This window comes from Glycine soja, chromosome 15 (genome assembly GCF_004193775.1).
Source record: "Glycine soja cultivar W05 chromosome 15, ASM419377v2, whole genome shotgun sequence".
In the NCBI taxonomy this organism is placed as follows: domain Eukaryota; kingdom Viridiplantae; phylum Streptophyta; class Magnoliopsida; order Fabales; family Fabaceae; genus Glycine; species Glycine soja.
Window position 1 is genome coordinate 3,639,223 of NC_041016.1, and position 27,558 is coordinate 3,666,780.

Sequence of the window (27,558 nt, forward strand, 5' to 3'; positions counted from 1 at the left end):
TTTTTTTTTTCTTATATTTGAGACAATGAATTATATTAAAAATCATTTAAACACAACTAGTCGTGCACCGTTAAAATATTATAATCTCATAATTTAAGATTATGGGATTTTATACGAGAGTATAAAAGAAAAATTTATTTGTAAATATAATATGTGAATTGATTCAGTTGAATTTTCAATAGGAATCGATTGGAATTTGGGAGAAAACAAAAAAAAATTACATTGATTTTTTATTTATTTGATTTAGCGATTTAAAATGGTATGATTTAATTTTGAACACCCTTATAAATTATTAATAAAATAATGCTTTTGTCAAATTAAATAATTAATATTATTTTCAATTTTTATTTTATATTTTATCTATATTATTTAATATCCATGCAATATATAGGATATTCGCTATGTTTTCCATATATCCATGGTTTAGTTACCTTCCATGAATTCTTATTATAAATAAAAGACATTCACGGGCTCCATTCTTTAATCTTGATCTTTATACATTCAATATAACCAGTATTTGTTTGCATTTATGATAGTGATCATAATCCTTCACCTTTGATTCTTCCACTAGGTTTAGGATGAAAATAGATTCAATGTAGTCTAAACTTTATTAACACAGTCAATGTTTTGCAATTGTTAAGTAAAACTTTAAGTGTGTGTTTCAAATTTGATTTAATTTTGTAGTTTGATCTTCATTAATTCAAGGGTTACAAGTTACTAATTGCATGTTATAGCCAACTTAAGAGAAGTCATTGTCACTATTTTATTCCGATTATTGAAAGATTTTTGTAAACAACTTTTTACATGAATAATTTTAAATCTTTCTACAATATCATTTTACTTATTTTGTGTTATAACTATTGAATGTATTCTATATTTTTAAGACAATAGATGTCTTTATTTTTATTTAATATCTTTTATAAGATAGTATGATCGATTTGTAAAATATATTGAAATATTTTAAATCACCAAAGGTGTTCGGTTTGGTGTGATTTTTTTTCTTAATTTTTTTTATTCGAACCAAATATAAAAATGTTGTTTAATTTAGATTAATTTGAATGCAATATTAAAATCGAATTAGACTAAATTGATCTTTTACAATCTGATTCGAATGGATTTTTTTATTTTTAATCTTTTGATTATTTTTTTATCATTTTAAAAAGTAACTTAACAACTAACAAAAAAATTAACACAATATAAAAACTACTTACTAATCGAATCATTACAAGCCTTAAAACTGAAATCTACATAATATAAATAGTAAAGCAACAAACAAAAGAAGTACTCGTTAAAATAAGAAGAAAAGTCATGTTTCACAACATATTTTATTTAGTTTTTAATTTTTTTTATTAGTCAAAAAATGTTTTAAGTAGTTTTTGTATTTTTTTAAAATACTACTTGAAATAATATTTTTTAAAATATTAGCAGCTAACTCTTAGTTTTTTTATATTTTTTTATCTTTAATATATTAATCAATTTTTTATTATCTTTTTAAAATAAATCATAATCTTATTATTTTTGCTATTTTATATTTTTCAGGTACTTTAATAATTAGTTTTATTAAACATTTATAATTTAATAAATTATTTTTTAATTTTGAACTACTAAATTTCAACTTTTAACTTCGAGACTACTTTTTAATTAATTTTATCAAACATAATAAAAAAAGTACTCATGATAATAATTATATTGTGAATCTTTTATAAGAAGAAATCCTCTCTGGTCTCAAATATAAGAAAAAAAATATCCTTCATTTAATTAAGGTTTTAATTTTAATGACTCTTTTTTTATTCCTAAAATCAAGTTTGAATGAAGGATAAGTTAGAAAAAAAAACTTAATTTTTAATTAAAATTGGTGTGATTAAATATGATTAATTAATTTTCTTAATAAAAATGAATCATTTTTTTCTTATATTTGAGACAAAATGAATTACAATGAAAATCATTTAAACACAACTAGTCATGCACTGTTAAAATATTAATCTCATAATTTAAGATTATGGGATTTTATATGAGAGTATAAAAGAAAAATCCTTTTGTAAATATAGGGTAAATAGTCACTTTTATTCCTGAAAGTGTAATTCGCTGACAAATGTGTTCCTAAAAAATCTAAATGCAAAATTTAGTCCTCGAAAGTATTAAAAGTGCGACAAAAATATTCTATCGTCACCTTTCTTTCGTTACGTTAAAAAAGTTGCATACGTGACACAGAGTGACAAATTTGTCACAAAATTGATTGTCAACGTGGCCATGCTGATTAGATTGAACGAAAAAGTCAGTAAAAAAATCATTTTTGAACGTAAATGTCAGTAAAATTTTTATGGATCAAATTGTCAGTAATTTTTTGTTGGAGGAATTTGTCAATAATTTTATTTAGACTTCAATGTCAGTACCTTCTTTTGAAACAAAATGTCAATTTTGTAATATATTTTGGTCATTTGGATGAAAATAGTCACCAATTTTGGACGACAATGTTAGTAATTTCATTTTTTTATGGGTAAAATATAATTTTATAATAGATTTTCGATATTTTTTTATCGTTACAAGCATAACATTACAATAATCACTTAAAAAATAATTTATAACAAACATAATATCAATAATATTGATTATGAATAATAATTTTTATGTCACAACATAAATTATCCAAAATGAATATTGTACTAAAATACCAAAATAAACATTATATTAGTATATCAATCATTACGAATTTATCCAAATTATAATAATTAATCACTATCTACTATAAATAAAAGATTAATCTATCATATATTTTAGTTCTTTGAATCTTGGCGGTTGGACATTAGGTATGAAGTTCATGGGTATGAATCTCATGTAATTTGATTGGTTCTTGTTATGAGATACTCCATCTAGCATTATAATTCGAATTGGTGTTGGAGGTCTAAGTGGAGGTGGTCTAAATGCAGTTGACATCGGTGGAGGTATGAAGATTGTTTCCTACAGCAGTAATAAATACTGATTAGTTATGCATAACATAATTTAACAATAACTAATTAATAAAATGTAAAAATCATTCACATGACTTGGAGTTGGAACATTTTGAGTTGAAGCATTTTCAGTCGTAGGATTGTATCGAGGATACATGATTTTAGAATTAGAGTCACCTTGATCATTACTATTAGGAAGGGATTGAAATTCTTCAAACTGGTAACTATCTTGCCAATGTATCCCTTGATTGTCCATCATCTGAAGACACATATACATAGTCTGAGTCACTTTCAGAATGATCAGAAAACTCAACACCCACATCATGTTCTTTAACTTCATCATCATCTGCATCATTGTTCACTTTTAAGTTCTGTTTCAACTATTGTTTCAACAACTTCAATTTCTGCATCTTGTACAGTAGTTCCAAGTACTTCATTTTCATCATCTGAACCACCTTTAGCACCATCAACATCCATATCTTCAATACCATTCTGAGTACATTATTCAGCAACAGCCTCAACCACATTTTCTGCATTGCAATTTATAGGCATTGCATGTACTTCAATCACTGGCCCAATGTCACTAACAGGACCCCCCTCTAGATCAGAATTTTCTAAGTTTACATGCACTTCTTTTTCTGGATCAACAAGCCCAATTTGGCACATATACAACACATCACGATCATTCTCCAACCTTTGTAAACCAATACCAGGCACCAAATAACATACTGAAACAAAATTCACATAGTTGCGACAGGCTTTGCACAATTCTTGGGGTGTCCAGACATTAACCAAATCTGTTTCAACTTTTTCCCAGACACAAAATTCGCCACCCACTTACTTCAGTGCCCCATTTGCATTTTGTATGAATTTACCATTGTGGTGCAAAATAAGACTGATTTCATTAGACATTACAGAGAAACATAATAAACATTAATTGTATATTCACAAATAGAGAACACAAAAAGTTTCAGAATACAGAAGAAAGACAAGTTTGATAACAAAGAAGAGAAGAAGTTCAAAAATAAAGATAACACAAAAGAAGAGGTTTGACGACAGAGGTTAGATGGACGATGACCACCACGAAAAATGTGATGGCGACAATGTCGTTACGGTCATTGTTGAAACCCCAAAACAACCATTTGTCAATGACGAAGACACTAGCCGATGACGATGCCATTACGGCCAACCAATAAAAGTCATATCCGTAGAAATTTTTTTTAAAAAAAAAGCATACAAAGACAACACAGCATATGATAAAGTCCAAACCTGGGTGTGCGTCATTGTGGTCACCGTCGACGAGAACGATTGTATGGGTGTGCATCGTTGTGCGTCGCCGTGCATTGTTGTGCATCACTGTGGTTGGGAGATTTGCCAGCGTAATGAGGTTGTGGAAGTGTGGGAGATGAAGAACTTCTCTTTTAGAAGGTTCTGGAAGTGTGGGAGATGAAGAAAAATCAAGAACATACTTTTTGGGAATGAAGAGTCAATTTTGGATTGTGTAAAAAATATCCTTTTGAGAATGAAGAAAATCAACAAATGTCAAAAAATCATTTTTCCCACATTCAAGGAAAATCAAAAGTCACTACATTTCCATATGATAAATATGTCCCCACCGTTTGTACTTAATTTTTTATCGATAAAATTGTCCCTTTGTGTCACGTAAGCAACTTTTTTAACGGTGATTGACGGAAGTTGATGACAAGATATTTTTGTCACACTTTTAATACTTTCGAGGACTAAATTTTGCATTTAGATTTTTCAGGGACACATTTGTCAACGAATTATACTTTCAGAAATAAAAGTGGTTCGTAAATATTATATGTGAGCTGATTTAATTGGATTTTCAATAGGAACCGATTGAAAATTGGGGAAAAACAAATTACATTATTTTTTATTTATTTGATTTAGCGATTTAAAATGGTATCGTTCAATTTTGAACACTCTTATAAATTATTAATAAAATAATACTTTTGTCAAATTAAATAATTAATATTATTTTTAATTTTTACTTTATATTTTATCTATATTATTTAATATCCATGTAATATATAGGACATTGGCTATATTTTCCATATATCCATAGTTTATTACCTTACATAAATTCTGATTATAAATAAAAGACATTCATTAGCTCCATTCAATAAAAAAAATCTTTCATTATCAATATCAATCTCATTTTCATATTCTTGCCGAGAAAAAGGTATGACTTTACAATCTAATCTATTGTAAGTTTCTCTTTAATCTTGATCTTTACACATTCAGTACAATCAGTGTTTGTTTGAGTTTTTGATCATAGTCCTTCATCCTTGATTCTTCCACTAGGTTTAGGATGGAAATAGATTCGATGTAGTCGAAACTTGTATGCACACACTCAATATTTTGCAATCGTTGAGTGAAAATCAAACTTTGTGTTTCAAATTTAATTTAACTTTGTAGTTTGATCTTTATTAATTCAACGGTTACAAGTTATTGATTGCATGTTATAATCAGCTTAGGAGAAGTCACTCCCACTATTTTATTCCGATTATTGGGAGATTTTTGTAAATACTTTTTTGTATGAATAATTTTAAATCTTTCTATAATATCATTTTGCTTGATAACTATTGAATATATTTTATATTTTTAAGACATGTCTTTATTTTTATTTAATATCTTTTGTAAGATAATATGATCGATTTGTAAAATATTATATATATATATATGTTATTGTATGAAGAAATATATCAAATTCATGATGTATATGTATTGCTGATTTGATATTGTATTTGACTATTTGTAATGATCTCATCAATTATTTAGATTTTGAATATGATCTAGACTTCGTTTCTTTATTATGTATCCATCAATATCTCTTTTTATAAAATAATTTTGTTTTTCATTTCTCCACAACTTTGATGTCAGCATAGCTTTATTTAACTTTAGGTGAGGTCATGCCTGTATTAAGATTTGTAGTAGAGAATTGCCAACTTGAAAGTGAGGGGTACAGTTCACATGATAAAATACAGAATTATAAATGTCACTGAAAAATTAACTATTGATATCTAGTAATTTCATATTTGGAGATACATGTGTATGTGTTTGATCTCAATCTCAAAATTATTTTTTGTCTTCCAATCCACGGTTATAACTCACACTTTTTAACCTTTTAAAATACACCCCACACTTTAGATAAGTGAGATTTTGTAGTACTAGTATAAATTGTGTAGAAAAGCTATTGCATATTAGACACTTATTGCGTTTATGAATTTAATAAATCTAATTGTTGAACTATATAATATTATTAATGTATCTTGATTAGACATTCAAAATATATTTATAATAAAACATAGCTGTGTGATAAAGTATTATCTAATTTTTAAATGAAAATTTATAAACTTGATATTTTTAATAGAAATTTTCTATTTCTTTTTTAAAAAATCGATTTAGTAGATAGATTGATGAAACTTAATGTCCTTGAAAATGTTATTAAACAGAGTTAGTGAGACAAAACAAGTGAATCTTTGGGAATATATAATAATATCCATTTACGATCATTTCAAGGTGTCTATCTATGTATTTTAGATGATCATTTTCCATTTTTTCTTGTATTTTAAGGAGGAAAAAAAAGAAAATTAGTTAAAATAGAATGAAATAAATTTTACATGAAAAGTTTTGTTCAATTTCATTCTATTTGAAACAACTCAAACAATGTAATTAACTTAGCATATTATTATTTGATTCCATATCCTTTTTCTTCAATCTAAAAATAAAGATTCGTTATCTATTAAAGTTCTTACAAAACTTCTTAATTATTCATTTCTTGTTAAAACTCTTATATATGTTACCAATAGCTTATGTGTTGAAAAATTGCCCTTTCCTTATCATCAGTTATAGGAGTCATCAAGAGTATGGATTCTGGAAAGACTAATGAAGCATCCAATTCAAAGCTGGTTCATGACTTCGACTTGAACATTGCATATGTGGAGGAATTTGATCATGTGAATGCTGAAAACGAGTTTTCATCGCCCATTCTCGTGAATACTACTCAGCAGGCTTGTAAAAATAGCATTGAAGTAAGTCCTAGCATTGATTATATATGTAGCTAGGTTTATCATGAATCCAAGTAACAAATTTCTTTAATAAAATTAATTGATGTAAAAATGTCAAGATAGCTTCCATTATTCTCCAATCTCCATCACAATACCGTTACCAAATGGTAGCGTAACAAACTAAGAATCGTGTACAAAATAACATTATTGACAATAAGCCAAAGTATGGTTGTGAACAGAACATGAACATAGAGGATGCAATTGCAAATAACCGGGACACAACTATTCAAGCAAATTCTGCTGCTAAGGGAGCTACCTCTGAAGATACGAGGCAAGTTGAACCCAAGTATATTGCCTCTGTCTCCTTTACACCAGCAAGAATCTCTCAATACCTTCGTCGTCGCCGCCACTATCGAGGTGCAGAATCTAAGCAGAGTACTGATCCAGATAAACTCTGCACTAATTTTTATTGTAAAACAAGAAAAACTCCCATGTGGCGCAAGGGACCTCTGGGACCAAAGGTAAATAGTGAACAACTTAAAACACATATGCACCTATCACCTATATATGTAACATCCTACATGTATGTATCTATGACCAAACCCGGTTTCTTATCTGTTATGTATATATATATATAATTGAATGAGAATTGACTCAGTCATCTAATTACATAGACATGTAGTTTACTTTTATAATAACTCCTTTAAGGTTATATTTAAGATGATTAATTACGAGTAAACTACCATTTTAGTTACTAGAAATATAACTTTATCACATTAATCTCTAAAGTAAAGAAAAGTAAAAAAAAAAAAAACCCTAAAATTTCCAGTTATTTTATACAAGTCCCTAATCTCAAGTGTTTAATATCATTTTGATCCCTAAACACATGCTAATATTATAATGTACATCACACTTTTTTTTAAAAATTTTGGACTGATGTCATAGAGGGTTGATGGATTACATTTTTTTATATACTTTTAAGGATTAAAATTGTTGTTTACTAGATTAATTGAGAATGCAAATGACAATATAAGAAAATTACACTTTTTTAAATGATATTTTATGATATTCATACATGCATGTGCTATTGGGTACAAATACAATTTTAAAGCTCATTCAGTATCTGAATGAGCATGCATGGTTAGTTGAAGTCCAATGAGTTTGTTTTAATATTATTTTTTTTCTACAGACTTTGTGCAATGCTTGTGGCCTTCAATACCTTAAGATGGTGAAGGGTACAGGCAGTGGCCTCCCTGCGGCAGTTTCAGATGAAGGTGATGCTTCTGTCCCAGCTGAAACCGTGGAAAGGGATTCAAATCTCTAAATGAAGGGCCAATGTGCTGCTCCACCTTTTGTACTTCATGGCCATTTCTCCATATTTTGAATTACATAGTTCGCCTATCTGAGTGTTTCTCTAGCATTTTGGGATTTTTTTTTTTATGGATAAAAGTAAGGCACTTTTAATATGGGCAAACGCCAATTATATGCTAGGACTACCAGCAATCAAAGCCCACCCGTATTTTGCTTTTCAATAGAAGTATCACATTTCGGGATGATAATCATATCCCCATGACATTATATATGGTGGTTTTTCAATTACTTATATTTTCTTTTTTGCTTAACAACATTACAATATATGACAATACTTGGAGACTAATCTTGGAATAATTAATACTACCTATAGTGTATTTTATAAGAAATAAGTTATAGTGTATATTACTCTATAACTTATTTCTTATAAAAAGGAGTAGATAGTATATAACCTTGAATGTTTAAGCAAATAAAAGGAAAAACTTGTATGCAATTTCTCTATTTTTTGAACAAATTTATATTGCATATATTATTTTACCCACCATCTAAAATTTCTAAATCGGCCAAATGAATATAAGGCTAAAATGATTGGTTTGTTGATAACAACCATAACAAGAATTCTAATTACAAGTTCGTTTAGCACAAGTTGTGTTCTGAATAGAGATTATCACGTCTCACCACACTAAATATAGGGTAAAGTCCACGTAACATGAAACAATAACACAATCAAACGTTTCTTCACCTTTGTTTCCTTCCACCAAGCTCTTGTCTTCCTCTGGATATTGTGTAACCTTTCTTCTTCTTGTCTTTTCTTCATCCCTCTTACAATAATATATCTTGTTTAATTTTCCTCCCTTTCTGCTCCTCCAAACCCCTCTTCCCCTAGCTAGCTCAAATCCAATGGGAGATCACCCACGTTCTCAACCATTGGATTTGCACCACCTCTTTAAGATTAAAAATAAATCCTTGAAAGACGTTAGCAAGGCTTACAAATCGCTTGTATCCAAAAGACACCACCATGACAAGAAAAACCCCGAGGTAATCTTAAATCTTTGCAATGTGCATGCATGCTAGCTCCTCAACTTAATTTTGTCAATCAAACAACACATAACATTGCTATATATATAGTTTTGAGTTAATGAAACTCACCATCAGACAAATTAAAGGAAAATAAATCATATGCATTCATATAAAGTTACAATATGCGTGATGTTATGAGATATTATTCTCATGATCTTTTATGCATGCAGGAGCCAATAACACCCCCAAGGTTTGAGGAAAATGATAATAAAAGAGTGGATGAAGACATTTGGAGTCCTAAATTTTTGTCAAGGGCTGCAAGTAGAAGATCTAAAACACCAACACTAAAATCAAGGCCTATGTCAAGGCATGGAAGCAGGCGATGCACAACACCAACCTCTCTATCAAGAAGTTCTTCTAGTTCTGGTCGAAGGAGTGCCACCGAAATTGCTGCATCATCTCTCAAAAGGATTATGAGCAGAAGGGGTTCCCCGGCTTCTTTGTCAAGTAAGTTGAACATCTCTGAACCTAAGTTAACCAACCATGTAGCGTCTCCAACAAAAGATGCAGATGCATGCTTAAAGACCACCCGAAAGCCTGAATACATCCCTGCAGTCTCTCTGTCAAGCAATCTGAGTTGTAGGTTAACAACACCTATCATATTTTCACAGACAACAGCTAGAAGGAAACCCCCAGAAGTTGAGAGAAAGCTGCATTGCACGCTCGAGAATTTATGCTTTGGATGCATAAAAAAGATTAAAGTTACTAGAGATGTCATCAAATATCCCGGGTATGTTTCTGTCAAGTGATCTTATAGATGAATATTTTGTGTTGCTCTGTAGCATGCTAGTGTACATAGGGCGTAGAAATTCAATGTTCTTTGAAGTGCTATCTGCTTAGAAGAGCATTACTAACTTAAAATTTTTCAACAGGGTAATTATCCAAGAAGAGGAGATTTTGAAAATTGAGGTGAAGCCGGGATGGAGAAAAGGAACAAAGATTACATTTGAAGGAGTAGGTGATGAGAAACCTGGATACCTCCCTTCTGATATAGTATTCTTGATTGATGAAAAAAAGCACCCTTTGTTTAGGAGAGAAGGCAATGATTTGGAAATATGTGTTGAGATTCCTCTAGTAGATGCACTAACAGGCTGCTTCATATCAATCCCTCTATTAGGAGGGGAGAATATGGGTTTGTCATTCGAGAATAATGTCATATACCCAGGATATGAGAAGGTTATCAAAGGTCAAGGAATGCCAAACCCCAAAAATAACGGGATAAGAGGTGATCTTCATGTCAAATTCTTCATTGAATTCCCCACAGAATTAAGTGAAGAACAACGGAAAGAAGCTGCTAGTATCCTGCAAGATTGTTGCTAATGACCATAGTTGTATGCAGATGCACAAATTTGCCAAGACAGAGGACAAAGAGGTATTTTATTATCAGTTAAAAAAAAATTTGATATCATGCATGCATAGTCAGTCCTATCCAGCCCAACATCACCAATAGTACTGAAGCACAACAATAATGGATGCATTTCGTGCCGCGAGAATGGATTTCGTGCACTTGAGCTTCCATATGGGGGAGGTCAGGGCTGTTGAAAAAGAAAGGGAACTTCCATCAGTGCTCCCTTGATGTTGTCTTTGACAAATGGAAGATCTTTGGATTGCTTTCTTCCAGACCGAATATGTATCTTGTCAACTTGCCTAGCTACAAGCACAGTTTGCACCATTCAAGGCCAAAGCCGGGATACAGAATGCAACATCTACATTATTATCACTAGGTTACCGACTCGTAGGAGTACATAACTGTTACTTGACCAAATATTTGAGATCAGTGTCTCCAAAGATATAATTTATGTATCTATCTATAACAATAGTCATCAAATGTAACAACTTTTCACCAGGTCTCTGTTACTTCAGCTTCTGCTATAAACTACTATGAGCAAATATCCATTTTCCTCTTTTCAACCAAACAAGACAAGAGAACGAGAAAAATTAAAGTGGAAGTAATAGCAATTAGCAACCTTTTTATATCGGCTGTAATAATATGCTTCAAGGTTGCATGTGAAGTCACATTAAACTATGCTAGTCTGTGGTGTTATAACTAAGCCTACATTTATATCTTTCCCCTCGCAAGAGCTTAGAAGATCAGAATCAGATTAATTATTTCATGCAGAAGGGCAATGACAAAAGAACAAATGCCCTTCCTTGTTTAGAGAAACCGAGCTCAATAGACGTGCAGCTCCATTCCATCAGGAAGCAGGTCTTCCTGAGAAGTCAAGTAATCAAATATTCAAATAAAGAGTACTTCTATTTCAGGTTCTTTATATTAGCCTTTTGAATTATGTTTTTTTTCTTCCTGAAAACAAGGTATCTCAGTCGGAAGTCAAAATGTAAAGATCATTAAAATGAATTTTATTTCTCACAATAAAATATTTTCATACACACCGTTTAGAAATCAAACTTTTGTAAACATATATATGTTTTAAAAACTCAATTATCTACCCATCGTGCTGGATGTTGTTGGTGCTTTTGAATTATGTTGCATTCACGGTAAAAAAAATTTGCAGAAATTGCACTAACATGTAACACAAGTACTATTTTAGGACGGAGCATACTGAGAATTTTCTGAACCGTACCCAAGTATTTTGATTAAAATGTTAATTTGATCTGTTGAATGGAATTTATATTTTGGCTTTCATTTAAAAAATTATATACTTATTCAATAAGTTATTAAAAATAATAATTTATTTATAGGTTTAACCGTAAAAATAATGGGAATATGTTAAAAAAAATATAATTTTATTTTGTAAGATAAAATAAATTCGGTAAAACTTTCTTTCAGGACAGAACTAGCATAAATTTTCAGCATTTATAAAGCAAAAGCTATAAAGAATATTATTGTACAAACATTTTGTTGAGCTTTTTTAATTTGGACCGAGCAGAAAGCAGTCCCCTATATGACATACGTACGTTGTTCCTTCCTATATTAACAAGCTCTCCACCTCTTCACCGCTATCTGTCAATATTATCCTGATTCTCACGGCTTTCATCACCAGCCCCAGCCCCAGGTGTTTCATTAAAAACTTGTCCTTGCTCTCTCACGTCTCTGAACATTGAAAAAAACGAGTTTAGGCCCTCAGACGAAGCACCTCCTAAGATCCATAATAACAAAGAACTGAATGAATTCATGGATCCAGGGTTCGGACCCCTTTCTGCTTGTCGAATGTCAGCTTGCCCAGGAATCTGGGCAGGGTTCGCAACCCTGTCTCGATTATTTTCTGACCGATCTTGAGGATCGGCAACTCCTGGTCCATTTTGGGGCATTGATTGATCAAAACCAGGTCTCAACCCTGCTCCAGTAGCCAAGTCAACGTTATTTAATCCCTGGTTTCTTGTGTTCAATCTTGTGATGTGTAACGTTGATGCAAGAATGGTGGAAGAGGTAATGTGGAAGTCTGGGTGTTGCTGAAGTTGTGACCGTCGATTTTGCATGTACCTTTGCAGTGCCGGTACCTAATAACATTGTTGTTAGATTTCAGTAAAGTAAACCCGAGCAAATTTATAGTTAACATATATAAAGCTTCTAAAAGAAACATGATTACAATAATAGACATTTTAAATATAAACTAGAATTAAACAGGAAATCACATTCCTTTTCCTAATTCTAGAATGAATACGTTAGCATGTTTTTTCAAACCTCATACATCACACTTTACCTCAAACCGATTCCAAAAGTCTCTCTTAAGACAAAAAAATTATTAAAAAGCCCAAATGAAAAGAAAAATATTGGGATTTGTAATAGGCCAATGTCATCACTCATCACCTCAAACCGATTCCAAAAGTACAGGATAAGGTGTTGCATAAAAGCCGCGGTTGTAGAAAGAGCCAAATACGAAAAACCTGAAAATTTAAAACTCATTATTTCCAAATGAAATTAACTTAAACCAACAAATAGAAAAACAGTATGACCATACCGTAAGCATAAGAGAAGAAATATATGTGGAAGACCAGGAAATACAGCAAAAAGAAGCGAGGAAAGAACTTCATTGATATTGGTGTTCGGACACTGCAAGTTACAATGAACACACTCATTATCATACGCTGGACCACAACCCCACAAATGTGCATGAAAATGTGTAACAGATACTGGTCCAGATATTAAAAGAACAAACAAAATATGTAGAAACTTGATTAATGTGATCCCCTTTATCCAAGGATCAAGGAACTGGGGTTAGGAAGAGAGTGATTACAGAACTTTCTTCCTAAGGAATACCAAAAGAAATGATTAACACCATCTCTCTACCTCCTCTGTCTCTTTTTATAACAGCCTAACTAATTAACTATTCAAACAGATTACAAGCTTAACTAAGTAACTAACAGGGGTTGGCCCAGTTCATTTCTGGGCTCATCCTTATTTCTTTTCTAAATCTTCCTGGTTAGGGATCAAGTGCTAACAATGTTGCCAGATTAATCATTTGTTAATTAAGTACAGTCATCACAATAATCAATTAATAAATTGGCATATAAACTCCAGTAAAGGCATCTTTTTGGTTATGGATGAAAAATAAAAAAGTAGTTTTGCTATAGTTGTATTCACTTTTAACCAATCCAAAATTGGGAAAAGTACATTTGGACTTGCCCTCTGAATGGAATAGTAGTCCAATGGCCAAAAGCTAAAAAGAAATAGTAAACTTACGATGCAATAAATGACTATAGCTCACAATACTTTTGGCAACAAAAACTAAAATACAGGCTAATTGAATTGGATAAATATGCAACTTAATGACCCACTTGCGTTGACTCCAGTACACAACCAAGCCCCAACTGGTTATAAAACCAAAAATTATTTTTAAGCAACAAGTTCATCAGACATGCTATCTTAATAACATACTTGATTACTCACATAATATATATACATACATAGAGAGAGAGAGAGAGAGAGAGAGAGAGAGAGAGACCTGATGAGAGTAAAAAGTTCACACAACCAGACAAGAATCAAGACCATGAAGGCAAGTAGCTGATCATCATAAAACTCAAAGAGAAAAAACAGAATGCCAATCATAATCTGCAGAAATCAATAAGCAATTCATCAGCAAAGCTAATAGAATAAGAAATAGCACAAATACGAGACAATTTAAATAGAAACTTTTGACAAAAGTAAATAAATTAAAATGAGTGCTTACAGGAACAAAAACTAGTGATTCAATCACATGTACAAAGATCAGCTGAAATGTTGGAAGGCGATGCCGTGCATGGTGTTGAAGCTGCACTGTAAAGACTAGCAGAGGTGAAAAACTAATCCCATCCCATTTGCAGAAAAGTATGGCAAAACCATGAACAGAATTTGGCATATTTGATAGTGGCAAATGGCTTTATTTTAGAGTTAGCACACTTAATCCACAAGACTTTGTGGACGAATGACCTTTAGAATAAACCTTCCAATCACTATTAGAGAATAGTATTAGAGATCAATTCTCATGCTTGCACTGTACTTTTCTTTTTCTTTCTCTGATTGGGCTTTGGTTAGAAGTATGGGCCCAGCTTATCAGATGACCCATAGTCAGTGTCTGTCATCTATAAATAGATGATTTCTATCATGGTAACTGTCATTTACAGAATCAATAATACAGTTTATTTTCAGTTACATGAATCATTCTCTCTCTGAATTCTATCATGGTATCAAGAGCAGGGTTTGAACCCTAATGCATTTGGATTTTTATCCCAACCCTACATTAGCTTATTCACTTCAATAAGTGCCCACCTCTATTCATTTGTCTTCGATGGCAACATCTTATAATGCACCGTTGTAGATCGCGAAACAGCTCGCGTCTATGATGAATTGATCACAAAGTGATAGCACCTCTGGACAACCCTCACTTAATGATTGCCTCTAAACTATTTTAGGTGAATTTAAAGGCAAGCAATTATCACATGGGGCAATGGACAAAATAACAGGATAGATGCAAGCGAGCAGGAATCACCAAATCAGTTTTCACATGATGAAACCTCTGTATAATGAACAAACAATTCCTACCCGTGAACTTCAGCATGCGAGTCTGTGTTTCTCTTAATGTAAATGATACTGACATTGTGGTAGTAAAAAATACAAACAAGGACATCATAAGCACGCCACACTTTGTTACAAGATAGTCTGCACAGGCAAAATGATACATGTTAATTGTTACAAGCCAACAGTAGAAGTTCTGAATTATTGGGCAAACAGGAGAAACTCATATTAAAGTTGAGATCATGAAAACAATCTCTTCAAATATGGGGTGCTCAGGCAGATAGAAGGATAAATCAACAAACCTCCAAACCTAGCTGGGCCTTCCGGAACTTCTTGTGCATAACTAAGGTTATAGAATTCCTTTGTTTGATAGTTATAAAGATAACCTGCCATGAAGTCCCGAAAGAATTTGAGCCATAATTAAATTGTGAAAGTTCAAAGTATGTGAATGACAATGTTCAAAGCAGTTGTTAGGACAATTACATAAATTAGTTTATCCAGATAACAGGCAGTTACCTTGACCAGGAGAACTCAATAAACTATTGATTAAAATCGTATCATATCCGACAAATCTGTTTATGAGTAGTTGCTGCCACCTAAAAATGAAAAATATATTCAATTGAAAAATACAGGATAAAATCTTAATAAAATATTAAACATTACTACATAATATCAATGAAATCCTGAGAAATTTTTTCCTATGAGCAAAACAATTTAATTCAATTTACACCTTTCGTCATTAAAACTATGTAAAAGTAGCTCTCAATGGAGATAACTTATCACTTTCTAGATAGAAACAATATAATCATGCTAATACTTATTCTTACCTGTTTCCAAAGCAGGAGTGCCAAGCTGATATGCTAACATTCACAGTACGTATATTATGATGAGATTTAGCACTTTCAGGTAACAAGAAATACCCCTGCAGAATAAGATTACACAATCAACAATAGAGAAGAGAAGTCTCAAATAAATTACAGATCAACATCAAAAGTAGCTTCAACAAACTGACAGAATCTACTTCAGAAATACAAGTACGTACTATGTTTCAGACAGTTCAGTCTTAATCAACTTAAAAATTGAATACAGAAGAAAAATAACACACCTTTTCCATAGTATAAAGATATGTGGGTTCAAATAACTTTCCTTTCTTGTTAAGCCATTGCACTGAAATTGAAAACAAAACTTATTGAACAATAACACAAACACAATAGAATGTGAGAAACAAAGAGAGAGGAGTGAGTCAGATAAAAATTATACACATTCATTTAAGACAAATTCATAATGCACATTGCAAAGGCTCAGAAATTAATTATTTCCAATATCCTATACTTCATAAATTTCTAATTAAAAGACAATAAAACATAAAAATCCAAGAATACGTATAGAACCCATTTTTACACTAGCAAAATTATCAGCATGTAAAATTTACCAAGTGAGGAACACAAATTGCAAAGGAACATTATAATTTAAACTTAAGAGGAAAATATTTTCATTACCTGCATTGGTGTTAAGCCTGTCCAAACGAAGGATATGCATCCATTTGGGAATATCAAGATTTAAGTGTACACCAGCAATATTCTACACTTGAAAATTCAAAGCTTAGCAGATTTTTTTAGTCAAATTGATCTTAAATTTATAAATTCTGGCTAGAAACAACCAGAATTCATCAGCATAACATATATGGTCTAATCTAGCTCCAAGAAATAATATAATTCTACTTACCCATAGCTTCTGAAAACTTCCGATGATCTGCATGGTGTGCCTCCAAATGAATGAGATGCGCCTATACCACTTTTTACCAAAATGTATAATTGCTGCTTTTAATGTCTCTTTGGCTGATAAAGTAAAACTTTTTGGTGGGTCCTCTTTATCAATTTTGATGACAGCATCTTCACCCACTGGCCTGGTGTTTTGATTACTTGTAGAGGTTTCAGCTTGATGTTCAAGAAACTCAGTGTCAGTTTTCCAAAACTTGAATACCAATTTTCCTCTCCTAGCACCTGAACCAATCCAGTTCCACCAAAGCTTGGAAGCCAAAAATGGCAATTTATCTCCACTGACATCAGAAATCTCCATTTTGTCTTTTACAATTTCTGTTTCAGGGGGATCTATTCTGTTTGATTCAGAATCATTATGAGACCACAGGCCGGCACTGGTTATCTACAAGGAATTCAAATGTGTCATGTATGCAGCAAAACAACTAAAGGAACATAGAAAAATGATCTCCCAAATAGTTAAACCTTAAAGTATGTTATTGCTACCAAAATGAAAGACGAAAGAAAAACTTCTAAAAGCACGTATTTAGAATGTGCATTTAAAAAATGGAAGGCAATATATACCTTAATCTGAATAAGTTGGGCTTCTGATGTCACTACTCCGGATAGCTCACTTGAACACCCAGGCTTCACACAGAGAAGAAAAATATATAAGAAACCAAAGATTTTTTATTTTTTTTAAAATGAAGTTGATTCTAACCCAAGCAGCAAACCATGAATAATTACGAACTATGAAGTAAACTGGATTCTTGGGTTACCAAACAAAACACTAAAATCCTCACATAGGATAGGAACAAATAAGTTTTGTAATCTCATGATTAGGGCTGGAGTCTACTGTGCACTCATGAAAATGGTGGTAGAATTAGAGTTGTTTTAGATTTTGAATGCATGAAAAGTAGGTTTGCATTTCCCAAAAATGGATTTCAAGTGTTGAAGAGTAGAACGATGTGTCTGAGCATGCGTTGTTGCATTTCTTCTATAAATATCAATTCTAATTCCAGGGAGTTTTACGCATAAACAGCAGGGACGTATTTAAAATGGAAAAGCCGTAAATAAAAATAAAATAAAAGAGAAGAAGACCTGTTGAACGTAATTAGCGTGCATAACAACGAGAATGCAGAATAAGGTTATGGCGATGAACAGGTAGAGATACTCCAAAGCAACTCTGACTTTGGGCGTCAGCATCTGAGAAAACCTCTCCTGCACGCGTATGAAAGTCTGCTCCGGATCCATCAATACCAATGAAACGGGAAATCAAATTTGGTTTTGTTTGGAAATGATGCTGTGGTTGTGGATGATCATCTTCACGTTTCCCTCGAGGAATTGGATTAGTACCAAGATAAAGTACAGTCAAAATCAATATTTTATTATCTGTTGTCGTGCGTGTTCTGTTTGGTGAAAGGAATGAGATAATATCTATAATCTATTCTAGCCCAGCGCAATCAGTCAGATCGAGAATAATATTATCCCGTCCGTCTTTGCGTCCTGCTTCATCTCTCTCCACCTTTACTCTTTTTTTAAGAAATGTTTAATGTACAATTTAGAAATACATTTTCTTTTAATCATTGACCGTTTTTTTAAAAGAAATATTAAAATACAATTTACAAACAGGAATAAAAGAGGATAAATTGAAATAGATATTAAAAAAATCAAGTACATAAAATATGAAAAAAGGATGAAAATTTGAAATGGTTGAAAGAAGAAATTTCTCAATTAGTTTTGCATTTGTAAAATACATATTTAAATGAGAGAAGAAGAATCCTTAATAAATTATGTGTTAAAAAAGTAAAATATTATATATGATGAATTTATTAATTTTTATAATAATTATCTTAAAAATTATATCGATAATAATTTATGATTGAATGATAATATAAAATTTTATATTTTCAATCGCTCATATATAAATTAGAAAAACAAGAGCATATTTGAGTTATTTTTCAATGAAAGCATTTTAAATTATTTTTTTCATTTATAAGAATTTTTCTTAACTTGTGTCTTTTAAGTTTTAATCTATTATTTTCATCTTTATTTACAAATTGAATCTCAATATTTCTAAAATAAATTATTATTTGTTCAAAAATAACAAAAATGTATACAATATGTTAACAAGCTTTATAAGTATTAAAAGAATGAAAACTTATTTAAAATGTCTGTTTATAGTGTTTTTTTTAATAAAATAGATTATTAAAGAGAGCTCAAAATAAGTGTTTTACTATACTTTTGAAAAGATTAAAAAAAGTATCAATTACATCATGCAATCACTTTTCAAGATAGTCTAACAAAACCTTAATATATTCCACCAAATTTATTCTCGTGTGTAAATTTAATTCGGAAACCTGGTATTTAGCTCTCTCTGCAATAAATTACTATAATTACCCATATCTGAACTGGAAGAAATCACTTTCAGAAATTTAATCCGGTAAATTGTCTAATACATTCCAAAATTCCACGAGATTTACATTATGAAACTAAAATAAATTATGTGTCTAAAAATCTACTAAAATTTTATTTCCAACACTTCCTTGATCACTTCCAGAATTAAATTTCGAAAAAAAAAATCCAAAATTAAAATTCCAAAAAGAAACACTCATCTTTCTTGTTCAGACAAGGATAATTTTGAAATCACAAAAGAAAAAAAGAGAGGTGGTGCAATTAACGGATAAAGCAACCTCCCCTCAAGTTCGAGGGCTTTCGGAAGATCCAATACTATTCAATAAGTTATGGTGTTTGACCCAAAAACCAGTCAATTACAGTGGATGATGTTTGAAAATAAAAACAACTAGCATTTCACAGAACTGTAGAATATATGACAAATAACTTTTGAAGAACCTATAGATTCTCAGTACATAAACCTCAACACGACACAACTCTCACCCCTCCATCCCAGTGTGAAAACACACCAAACAAAATTTCATAATATGGAAGAAAGGAAAATTAATATACTTTAAAAACTAAAGAATAACACAAGAAATAATTAATTAAAAAATGGGGGGAAACGTGTCTCCCAAAAAAAAACGAGAAGGCTCTGAGAAGCATCAGCATCCTGCAGAAAGAAAAGAATCAAAAGTAAGCAGTGGATTGAACTTGAATTACATTTGATTAAAAGGAAAATGCAATCATAAGGCCATAATTTAGACAAGGTTGTTAGGCAAACTACAGGGAAAATGTCTTGCAAGGAAAACTCTACCTAGCAAATCTGTTCCTACATTGGAATATCATATCATGTCAACCAATTGGTAACATTTTCCAAAAGTAGCATACCTGGTAAAGGCAATGAACTTCTGCCCGACCCGAACAGCTCCACTTAAAACTGTGTAACAAGACATTTCTTCAAAAACATACTTGATAAGTAAAACAAGTAAAAAATTGCATAAAATTATCGATTTGCTCATTGTTTGCACGATCAACTCCGTTGAGCAAATGCAGATAATGCGTTTGCATGTGCAGGTGGGAGATTGCTCAGAAGAGGTTGCATTTGTTGCCCATATAATGAAATTAGATGAGAAAAAGCTCTGCCTACTACAGCTTTAACTTCAGGCGTCTCCACAGGTGATACCACCACTTGAGCAAAAAGATTAACTAATTCAGGGACTAGGGAGAGGATCTGTGTTACATTTAGAAAAGGACAAACTGAATTAGGTAAGACAATATTATCCTTGAGGAAACAAGAAAACAAGGAAAGAATTTTTACCTGGGGATTGGATGAGAATACAAGAGAGAAGACACAACTATAGACAGCCATAGACTCCTCGTGGTCTTCTTTTAATGGAAGAACTCTCAAGAAAACAGGAAGAACCTGTAAAATGCATCAAAGACATTGAATACCAACAATTGGCTATCAAGTATACACAACAATATTATAATTGAAGAAATTAGAGTGATGTCTATCAGTTTAAGTATTCATGACAGTTCTCATTGAGAAAGCATGATCCATATAAATAAAGCAGACATTACCTGGTTTAATGGGATAGATTCAGGGTGTACCATGATCATCCTTGCCACGGCACCAGCGGCATTATCTCTCACTGCATCATCAGGCTCAGACTCACCAAACAAGGGATGAAGTCCACGTAATATATTGTCATAGTATCTGATATTGGATTAAAGAAAATGTAAAGCATACGGGAAAAGAACCTTACCCCCGAAAAAGCATATATATATATATATATATATATATATATATATATATATATATATCGATTGACATGAATCATCATATACTCCCATAAACTAACCCAAAACAGAGAAAGATAGGCGTACAACTATTAAGTGGGTGGCATGAAAAAAAAGGATACTTCAAAGCTTGTTCATGACCATTTTTGCACAACTCTCCCACACAAAATGCAGCATTCCTTCTATTAGTTGCCTCAGATGATGCTAGTTCTTTAAGTACCAAGGGCATCACCCTCTGAGAAAGATAATATCACATATTACAAATCAATTACAATTGTCAAAATTCCGACTTTAATTGAAAAATGGAATCACAAAAGGAAAAAGTAAGAGAGATTAAGAAAAAGAGTAACAAAATTACATCAACATAGCTTGCAATAGGAGAACCCATGTTCTGAGCAACTTCAGCTAGGCAGGCAACTACCATAGTCCTATCTTGAGGAGGACGAGAAGATTTCTGCATTTCAAAATGAGGATATTAATTTGTGATTTATTCCTAACAGTAAAAGTTATTGGTTGCGAACTCACAGCAAATTTCATTAGAGGTTCAAATAGCTGTGCAAAAATGGGAGCAAATTGAGCACCCATGGACTTTGCAAATGCAGGGAGAAGATCTGAAACTGCATCCATAAGCACTTCATCATGTGCACTGTCAACATCATCAATTTCACTGTCTGACTCTATCTGCTGACAGGCAGATTGCTCCCGAAGCAACAATGAAGTTGCATCAACAAGCTGGGACAAGTCTGATAGTAGAGTAAATCTCACATTAGCATCAGCTCAGCAAAATGACTTTAAATGATAGATCAAAATTGTATGCTTACAAGGCTCAAGAGTTGCATAACCATAATCTCTAATGATGTCAGCCACACTAGTGCAAGCTTGAGCAACCACTTCCTTGTCATCATCTTCAACCATAGTCTTGATGTAAATATTCATCACAGTATCTGATGAATCAAACAGCCCCAAAAGGTTATACAGACAAAATGAACTGGCTTATCATTACCATAAAAAAATAAAATCAAACAGTAGATGTTCTCACCGAGAAGTTCTTTTGCTTTAGCAGCCCCTTCCTTAAAAACAAAGGCAGTGTCAATTGTGGTGTTAAAATCAAACAAAAGATGGGAATGGGACCAAGAAACAAAATGATTAAATAAAAATAAGTCCTTCTATGATAAAGTAAGAATGCAAAGTTAAAACAAGGAGGTATTGGTCAAACTTACATTTTGACTTTGGAAGATTGCATTGGCCGCAGTTAAAGTATCTGCGGTTAAAATCAAAAACACATCAGCAATCAATGGCAATACACACACACATAATCTATGGAAAAAAAAAACTTCCGTATTTATTTGAGAACTCAAATAAGGTAGAAGGACATGTATACAAATTTGCAGGACAAAACATGTACAATATCATACTCAGACAATAAAGACAGTTTACTTCCACTGAATTATATTTTTCCATCTTTTCCTCATTGCTTTTGTATGAATATATGGTTTGATTGATAGGTTCATATATCATCATGGAACTCTATGGTATGTTATTCAGCATCATTCAGATTAATATTCTACATGGTACAATTCATTTTGCACTGAAACAACCAGAAACAATTATTTAAAAAAAGTACAAGGTTCCTGCCATGCATAAATGAGAGAAACTGCAGAAAATGAGAATAGGTAAAACAAACAAGCATAATTTTAAAAACAGAACAACATTCTGAAAATAGTTTCCACTTACGTTTTAAAGAAATGATAGCCTGAAGTCTAACATCTTCATGAAAATAACTGGAGTGTTTAACCAAGATTCTTAGTGTCTCGTCCAAGTAGCTTAAAATGATTAAAGGATTCAAACATAACTAATAGTGTTATTTTGTTGTTTTTGTTGTTAAAGGAGTAACCAGAACCAGACTATTAAAAAAAAAAAACAATTCAGTTAAAGGATACGGTGCATAAAAAGTCTTTGTGTGCTGTGCAAACAGGCCAAGGGCCTGGGTTGCAGCTGCCTTTTCATCCAACACACCAGTTCTAATACTTATATTTCGAACTCTTGGTTCATCGTGAGCTTCATCATCTGATGAAACTCCTCCAAATCCATTAGCGATTTCATCGTCGCACTCATCAATGTCAACCGCAGAGCCATCATCAAGATTGCAGGAAGAAAATGCAAGAGGCACAACACGAGGAAGATACTGTTTACCAATACCAAATTTTAACTGTAAGAGTAAGCAACATATAGGAATAATGAATAGTGAAATCTATGCATACCTTTGCAAAACTGGCATCCAAAATCTCAGCAACATTGCTGAAGAATCCATGGGTGTACTCCCGAAGCTCACTAAACTCCAGCCCAAATCCCTGAAAATAACAGAAGAAAATTCAAATTATTCCGGGACCAAGGCATATAGCACAGTCAGTGACAGAGTTAAGTGACAAGGCAATTACAGAAATTGCAGCTTCTATGTAAGGAGGAAATATTGGTTCCATTCTCGCTATCCCTACAGACATTGCAACAATTCCAACTAGTTCAGTTGCTCTTGCACGGGAACGAAGATCCTCGTCATTAGTTAACACCATGAAACTTTTCATCAACTCTAAAACCCTTTCGGCATAAGGAATGAATGCTTGCTCTGCAGCAGAAGCTATAGAACCAATGGCAGACTGCAAGGACATCCAGAGGACAATATAAATTTAAATAGAAAAATAACAAACCAATAGCTGATACATTGCAATTGTGACAATCTTTACACCATACAAAATCTTCCCCATACCATGCATGTTTCCTGCAAGACTTGGGAACTATTTTGGAGAGCTGTCAACAGTCTTCCCATCAAAGGATCTAAGAAAGGAAGGATGTCTTCACCCATGTTCTCGCAAAAAGCAGCCAACGCATAGTATGACTTCTCCTGCATGAATATAAATCTAATGCTTAGACAACATGCAGACAATCTATTTAATTTTTAGTTTTGGTAGTAGCTCTAAGGTAATATTCTTTTTGTATTGACAAGCCTTTCTCTTCTCCAGTGTGTACCTTTACTTCATCATATACATCCTCAAGAGCATTTAAAATGCAGGGAAGAACACTCTCATAATGGGATACAATTTCAGGCTGTAAGTGCTCAGCAAATTGACCCAAAGCAAAGGAAGCTGCCCCTCTGACCATTTGTTCTGGGTCCCTCAGAGCTCCCAGGACAATATGGAGAACAGGTTCTAGCTTACTTTTCATGAGTTCCAAACAACCTTCTGAAATGACACCCAAAGCAGTAACAGATGCTTCCCGAAACTTCGGGTTTGCATTTTGACAGCTTACAGAAGCAAATTCAAAAACTGGTTGGAAAACATGCTTTGGGATGTTCAAAGCCATGGTATCAATAACTTCTGCAGCTGCCCGATCCGGTGCAAGATCATCATCTTCAGTTTCATTAGTTGATTCGGCAAGCAAAGGGCATAAAACTTGTAGAATAGGTATGATCAACTTATGCTTTTTCAAAGTGCTGGACTTGTACTTTGCCAGCCATGAAATGATTTGAATTGCCTGTTAGATGGAGCAAATAACATCAACCAAGTGAATGAAACAACCATAACAGCAAAAGTATAAAAAGTCATAGCAATATACTCTATGATCCTAACCAACCTGATGACGTGTGTTAGACTCTAAATTTTGACTTGAGCAAACCTCAAGGGAGAACTGCACTATAGATTTCACTGAATCTCCAAGAAGAGGTGCAGGAGATTCTATCAGCTCATCAAAAATTTCAAAAGCAAGTATGGCAACATCTTCTTCTCCTGAGGCAAGGCACTGCCGCGATACATTCAAGATGCTTGGAATGAACTCACGAAACTTAATCTGTACACATGATAATATATGAATCAAGGAAAAAAAAAACTAGGAGAAAATACACAATATACAGCTCCAGCTGAATGTAACATAATTTTAGAAGCAGCTTGCAAAACTGAAAATTGCACACAAAGCATAAGCTAGCTATTGCCTTCATTATAGATGCACCAAATGAATGCAACGAACATCAAAATTCAAAAACTAAGATGATTACTTCTCGTGATGAATAGCTTCATTAACAACACAAGTATTGTGTTTGCAAAGATCACTACAGCTAACACAAGTGCAAAATACCATGCATGACATTCAATCACTGAGACTATGTATTGGTACCAATGAAGTAACTCATTCCAAAAACTTGCGGATTATCCCATAAACCACTCATAATAGAGAAAAAAAAACCCTATAATTATTGTGCCAGTAAGTTTCTTGGCACCCTGTGATAGTTCAACAGCTAGCATGAGTACAACAAAAACAGAGCTTTAAAAGGCCTTAGAATAAGAAGCATTAAATAGCATTGATATTTTAAAGTAAATGTGAATTCGTTGCGTGGTACAGTTGAAATTGTTATTGCATATGTCTTTCTTTGGCCCTCTCTCTGAAGGTTCTAATCGGGGAGTTGATTGCAGTAGATTAATTCTCATTGATATGCTACGCATTAAAATTTCTGGGTTATGAACTTATTGCAGCCAATATGGAAATCTTTCACTAACTAGTGATGAAACTAACATGGTTTGCTAACACTAAAAAAATGAAAATGAATACCAATACTACTTTTTTTTGCCTTTTATTTAACTACAGAAACAGCACTGACGCACCACTTCATCCTCGTCATGAGTGAATTCCAGAAAAGATCCCACGGCCCTGACAGAACAGGTATAATTCTCAATAAACAACACAATATGATACTAAAACAATTGCTTATTGCGCACAAAATTACACCATGAAAGCATATAAACTCACTTGAGGGCAGCAACTCTAACCCGGTTGCTGGTCTCATCCTGCAAGCACTTGAGCAGAAGAGCTTGCAGATTTGCAAAATACGGCCGGAAAGCATTCCCAATTGTTTCGGTTAAAGAACTGAAGAGAATTAATGCCACCTTACATCCCAAAAAGCAACAATCAGTTAGATGCTAAGTTCATCAAACAAGAATGCAAAAACAAAGGAGATGGTATTAAAGGCATTGAAATACGAAGTTAGTAAAAACGAAAGCATCATTCATTCATCTTCTCTAAGTCATTCTCAAATTCTAAAGTAAGTAACAAGTCATGGTTTAGAAGATGCTAAAATACAAATAAGGGTGATGAAGGCACTAACTTCGCGATGGTCATCCTGCGAACTCTGACTGCATTGGAAGAGAAAGGGCAACAAATCGGGCCACTCGCCGGAGGGAACGGCGTACTTGGCAACGATACTGACAACGTTGGCACTGGCTTTCCTAACAGGGGGACTGCAAAGCACACGATTCAATAATAATGAGATAATAATAAGAAGTAAAGTGATTACGAAAGAAATAGGTAGGAAGAGGAACCTGTGCTCCATGGTGATGGTTTCAATGAGGGACTGCTTAACGAGCTGTTTGAGTTGGGGAGAGAGCTTGGCCCAGTGGCCGGTGATCTTCTTGCGGAGGAGGACGGCGGCGAGCTGGCGGACGTTGGGGGTTTTGGCGGTGCGCATGTGCTGAACCAGGGCGGGAACCACCTGGGGGTCCTTGGCGAGGCGCTTAATTTGGTCCTCGGCCTGACGGCGAGCGTCGTTGTCGGGCATCAGGAACTGAATCAGCAACAGCTCCAGAGACTGCGCCATCTGATCTTCCTCTGCCGCGAGTCAGGGTTTTCCTCTCGCCTTCAGGTCGGAAGGAAAGGGAAGCTTTTATATTTATGTCTGCCCTGCCGCAACTTAACACACACAACACAACTTAGCAGGGTTTTGGTAAATTATTAGCAGCAGCTATATTAAACATGTGATAAATATTAACATCATTATTTCAGTGTGACTTAAAATCACCTATATATTATTTAAATATGTATTGTGCAGGTGTTTTATATTCTATAATTCATTTAATCAATTTTAATAGAATCAATGATAATTAAATATTATCTAATAAATTTTAAATTTATTTAATTATATCTAATATATTAATCTTGTAATTATGTTTTATCCAACTTTAGAACAAGTATATCTGATTAAAAAAACTAATATAATTATATTTAATATAATTAATATGTAATTAATATTTTTACACAATTTTAATGTAATTATATTTAATGCGATACTAAATATTTCTAAAAATGATAATTAAAAGTATATAGATATACTTGTCCTAATTATCTTAGTTATATTTAAATGATTTTATGAACTAACAAATAGAAAGTAAATATTTAAATTTTTATATCAAATGCATAATATTTTTCTTACTAACTTCTTTATTATAAAGAAAAACAAAATA

The 27,558-nt window shown here is 32.7% G+C and overlaps 4 protein-coding genes across 5 annotated transcripts; 2 read left to right on the forward strand and 2 right to left on the reverse strand.

Moving 5' to 3' along the window:
* The first annotated feature begins 6,770 nt into the window (after nt 1–6,770).
* LOC114388071 lies at nt 6,771–8,303 on the forward strand. Its single transcript, XM_028348405.1, has 3 exons — nt 6,771–7,003; nt 7,219–7,596; nt 8,169–8,303. Exons 1-3 carry the CDS (start codon nt 6,839–6,841, stop codon nt 8,301–8,303), a joined length of 678 nt encoding a protein of 225 aa, XP_028204206.1. The 5' UTR covers nt 6,771–6,838.
* A 755-nt stretch (nt 8,304–9,058) lies between these two features.
* Nucleotides 9,059–11,244, forward strand: LOC114386398 (chaperone protein DnaJ-like). The gene is made up of 3 exons (XM_028346398.1): nt 9,059–9,328; nt 9,541–10,100; nt 10,243–11,244. Exons 1-3 carry the CDS (start codon nt 9,191–9,193, stop codon nt 10,688–10,690), a joined length of 1,146 nt encoding a protein of 381 aa, XP_028202199.1. The 5' UTR covers nt 9,059–9,190; the 3' UTR covers nt 10,691–11,244.
* A 908-nt stretch (nt 11,245–12,152) lies between these two features.
* LOC114387896 (membralin-like protein At1g60995) lies at nt 12,153–18,569 on the reverse strand. 2 transcript variants are annotated; one of them, XM_028348143.1, is made up of 15 exons: nt 18,182–18,569; nt 17,666–17,728; nt 17,049–17,486; nt 16,823–16,904; nt 16,429–16,490; nt 16,151–16,245; nt 15,840–15,919; nt 15,626–15,709; nt 15,351–15,467; nt 14,500–14,585; nt 14,275–14,381; nt 13,291–13,382; nt 13,140–13,216; nt 12,523–12,829; nt 12,153–12,422 (listed from the first exon to the last, which is right to left on the reverse strand). In XM_028348143.1, exons 1-15 carry the CDS (start codon nt 18,332–18,334, stop codon nt 12,415–12,417), a joined length of 1,851 nt encoding a protein of 616 aa, XP_028203944.1. In that variant the 5' UTR covers nt 18,335–18,569; the 3' UTR covers nt 12,153–12,414. The 2 variants fall into 2 exon arrangements, with proteins under 2 accessions (XP_028203944.1, XP_028203942.1); XM_028348141.1 differs by having other exon boundaries at nt 12,153–12,829; nt 18,182–18,568.
* Nucleotides 18,570–19,756: 1,187 nt separating this feature from the next.
* On the reverse strand, nt 19,757–27,015 carry LOC114387862 (importin-4-like). The gene is made up of 21 exons (XM_028348085.1): nt 26,641–27,015; nt 26,427–26,559; nt 26,072–26,208; nt 25,927–25,972; nt 24,905–25,117; nt 24,302–24,805; nt 24,042–24,176; nt 23,716–23,931; nt 23,539–23,628; nt 23,218–23,462; nt 23,012–23,100; nt 22,498–22,538; nt 22,317–22,347; nt 22,099–22,221; nt 21,803–22,020; nt 21,636–21,731; nt 21,400–21,512; nt 21,059–21,194; nt 20,796–20,900; nt 20,366–20,708; nt 19,757–20,147 (listed from the first exon to the last, which is right to left on the reverse strand). Exons 1-20 carry the CDS (start codon nt 26,913–26,915, stop codon nt 20,508–20,510), a joined length of 3,147 nt encoding a protein of 1,048 aa, XP_028203886.1. The 5' UTR covers nt 26,916–27,015; the 3' UTR covers nt 19,757–20,147; nt 20,366–20,507.
* Between the last annotated feature and the right edge of the window lie 543 nt (nt 27,016–27,558).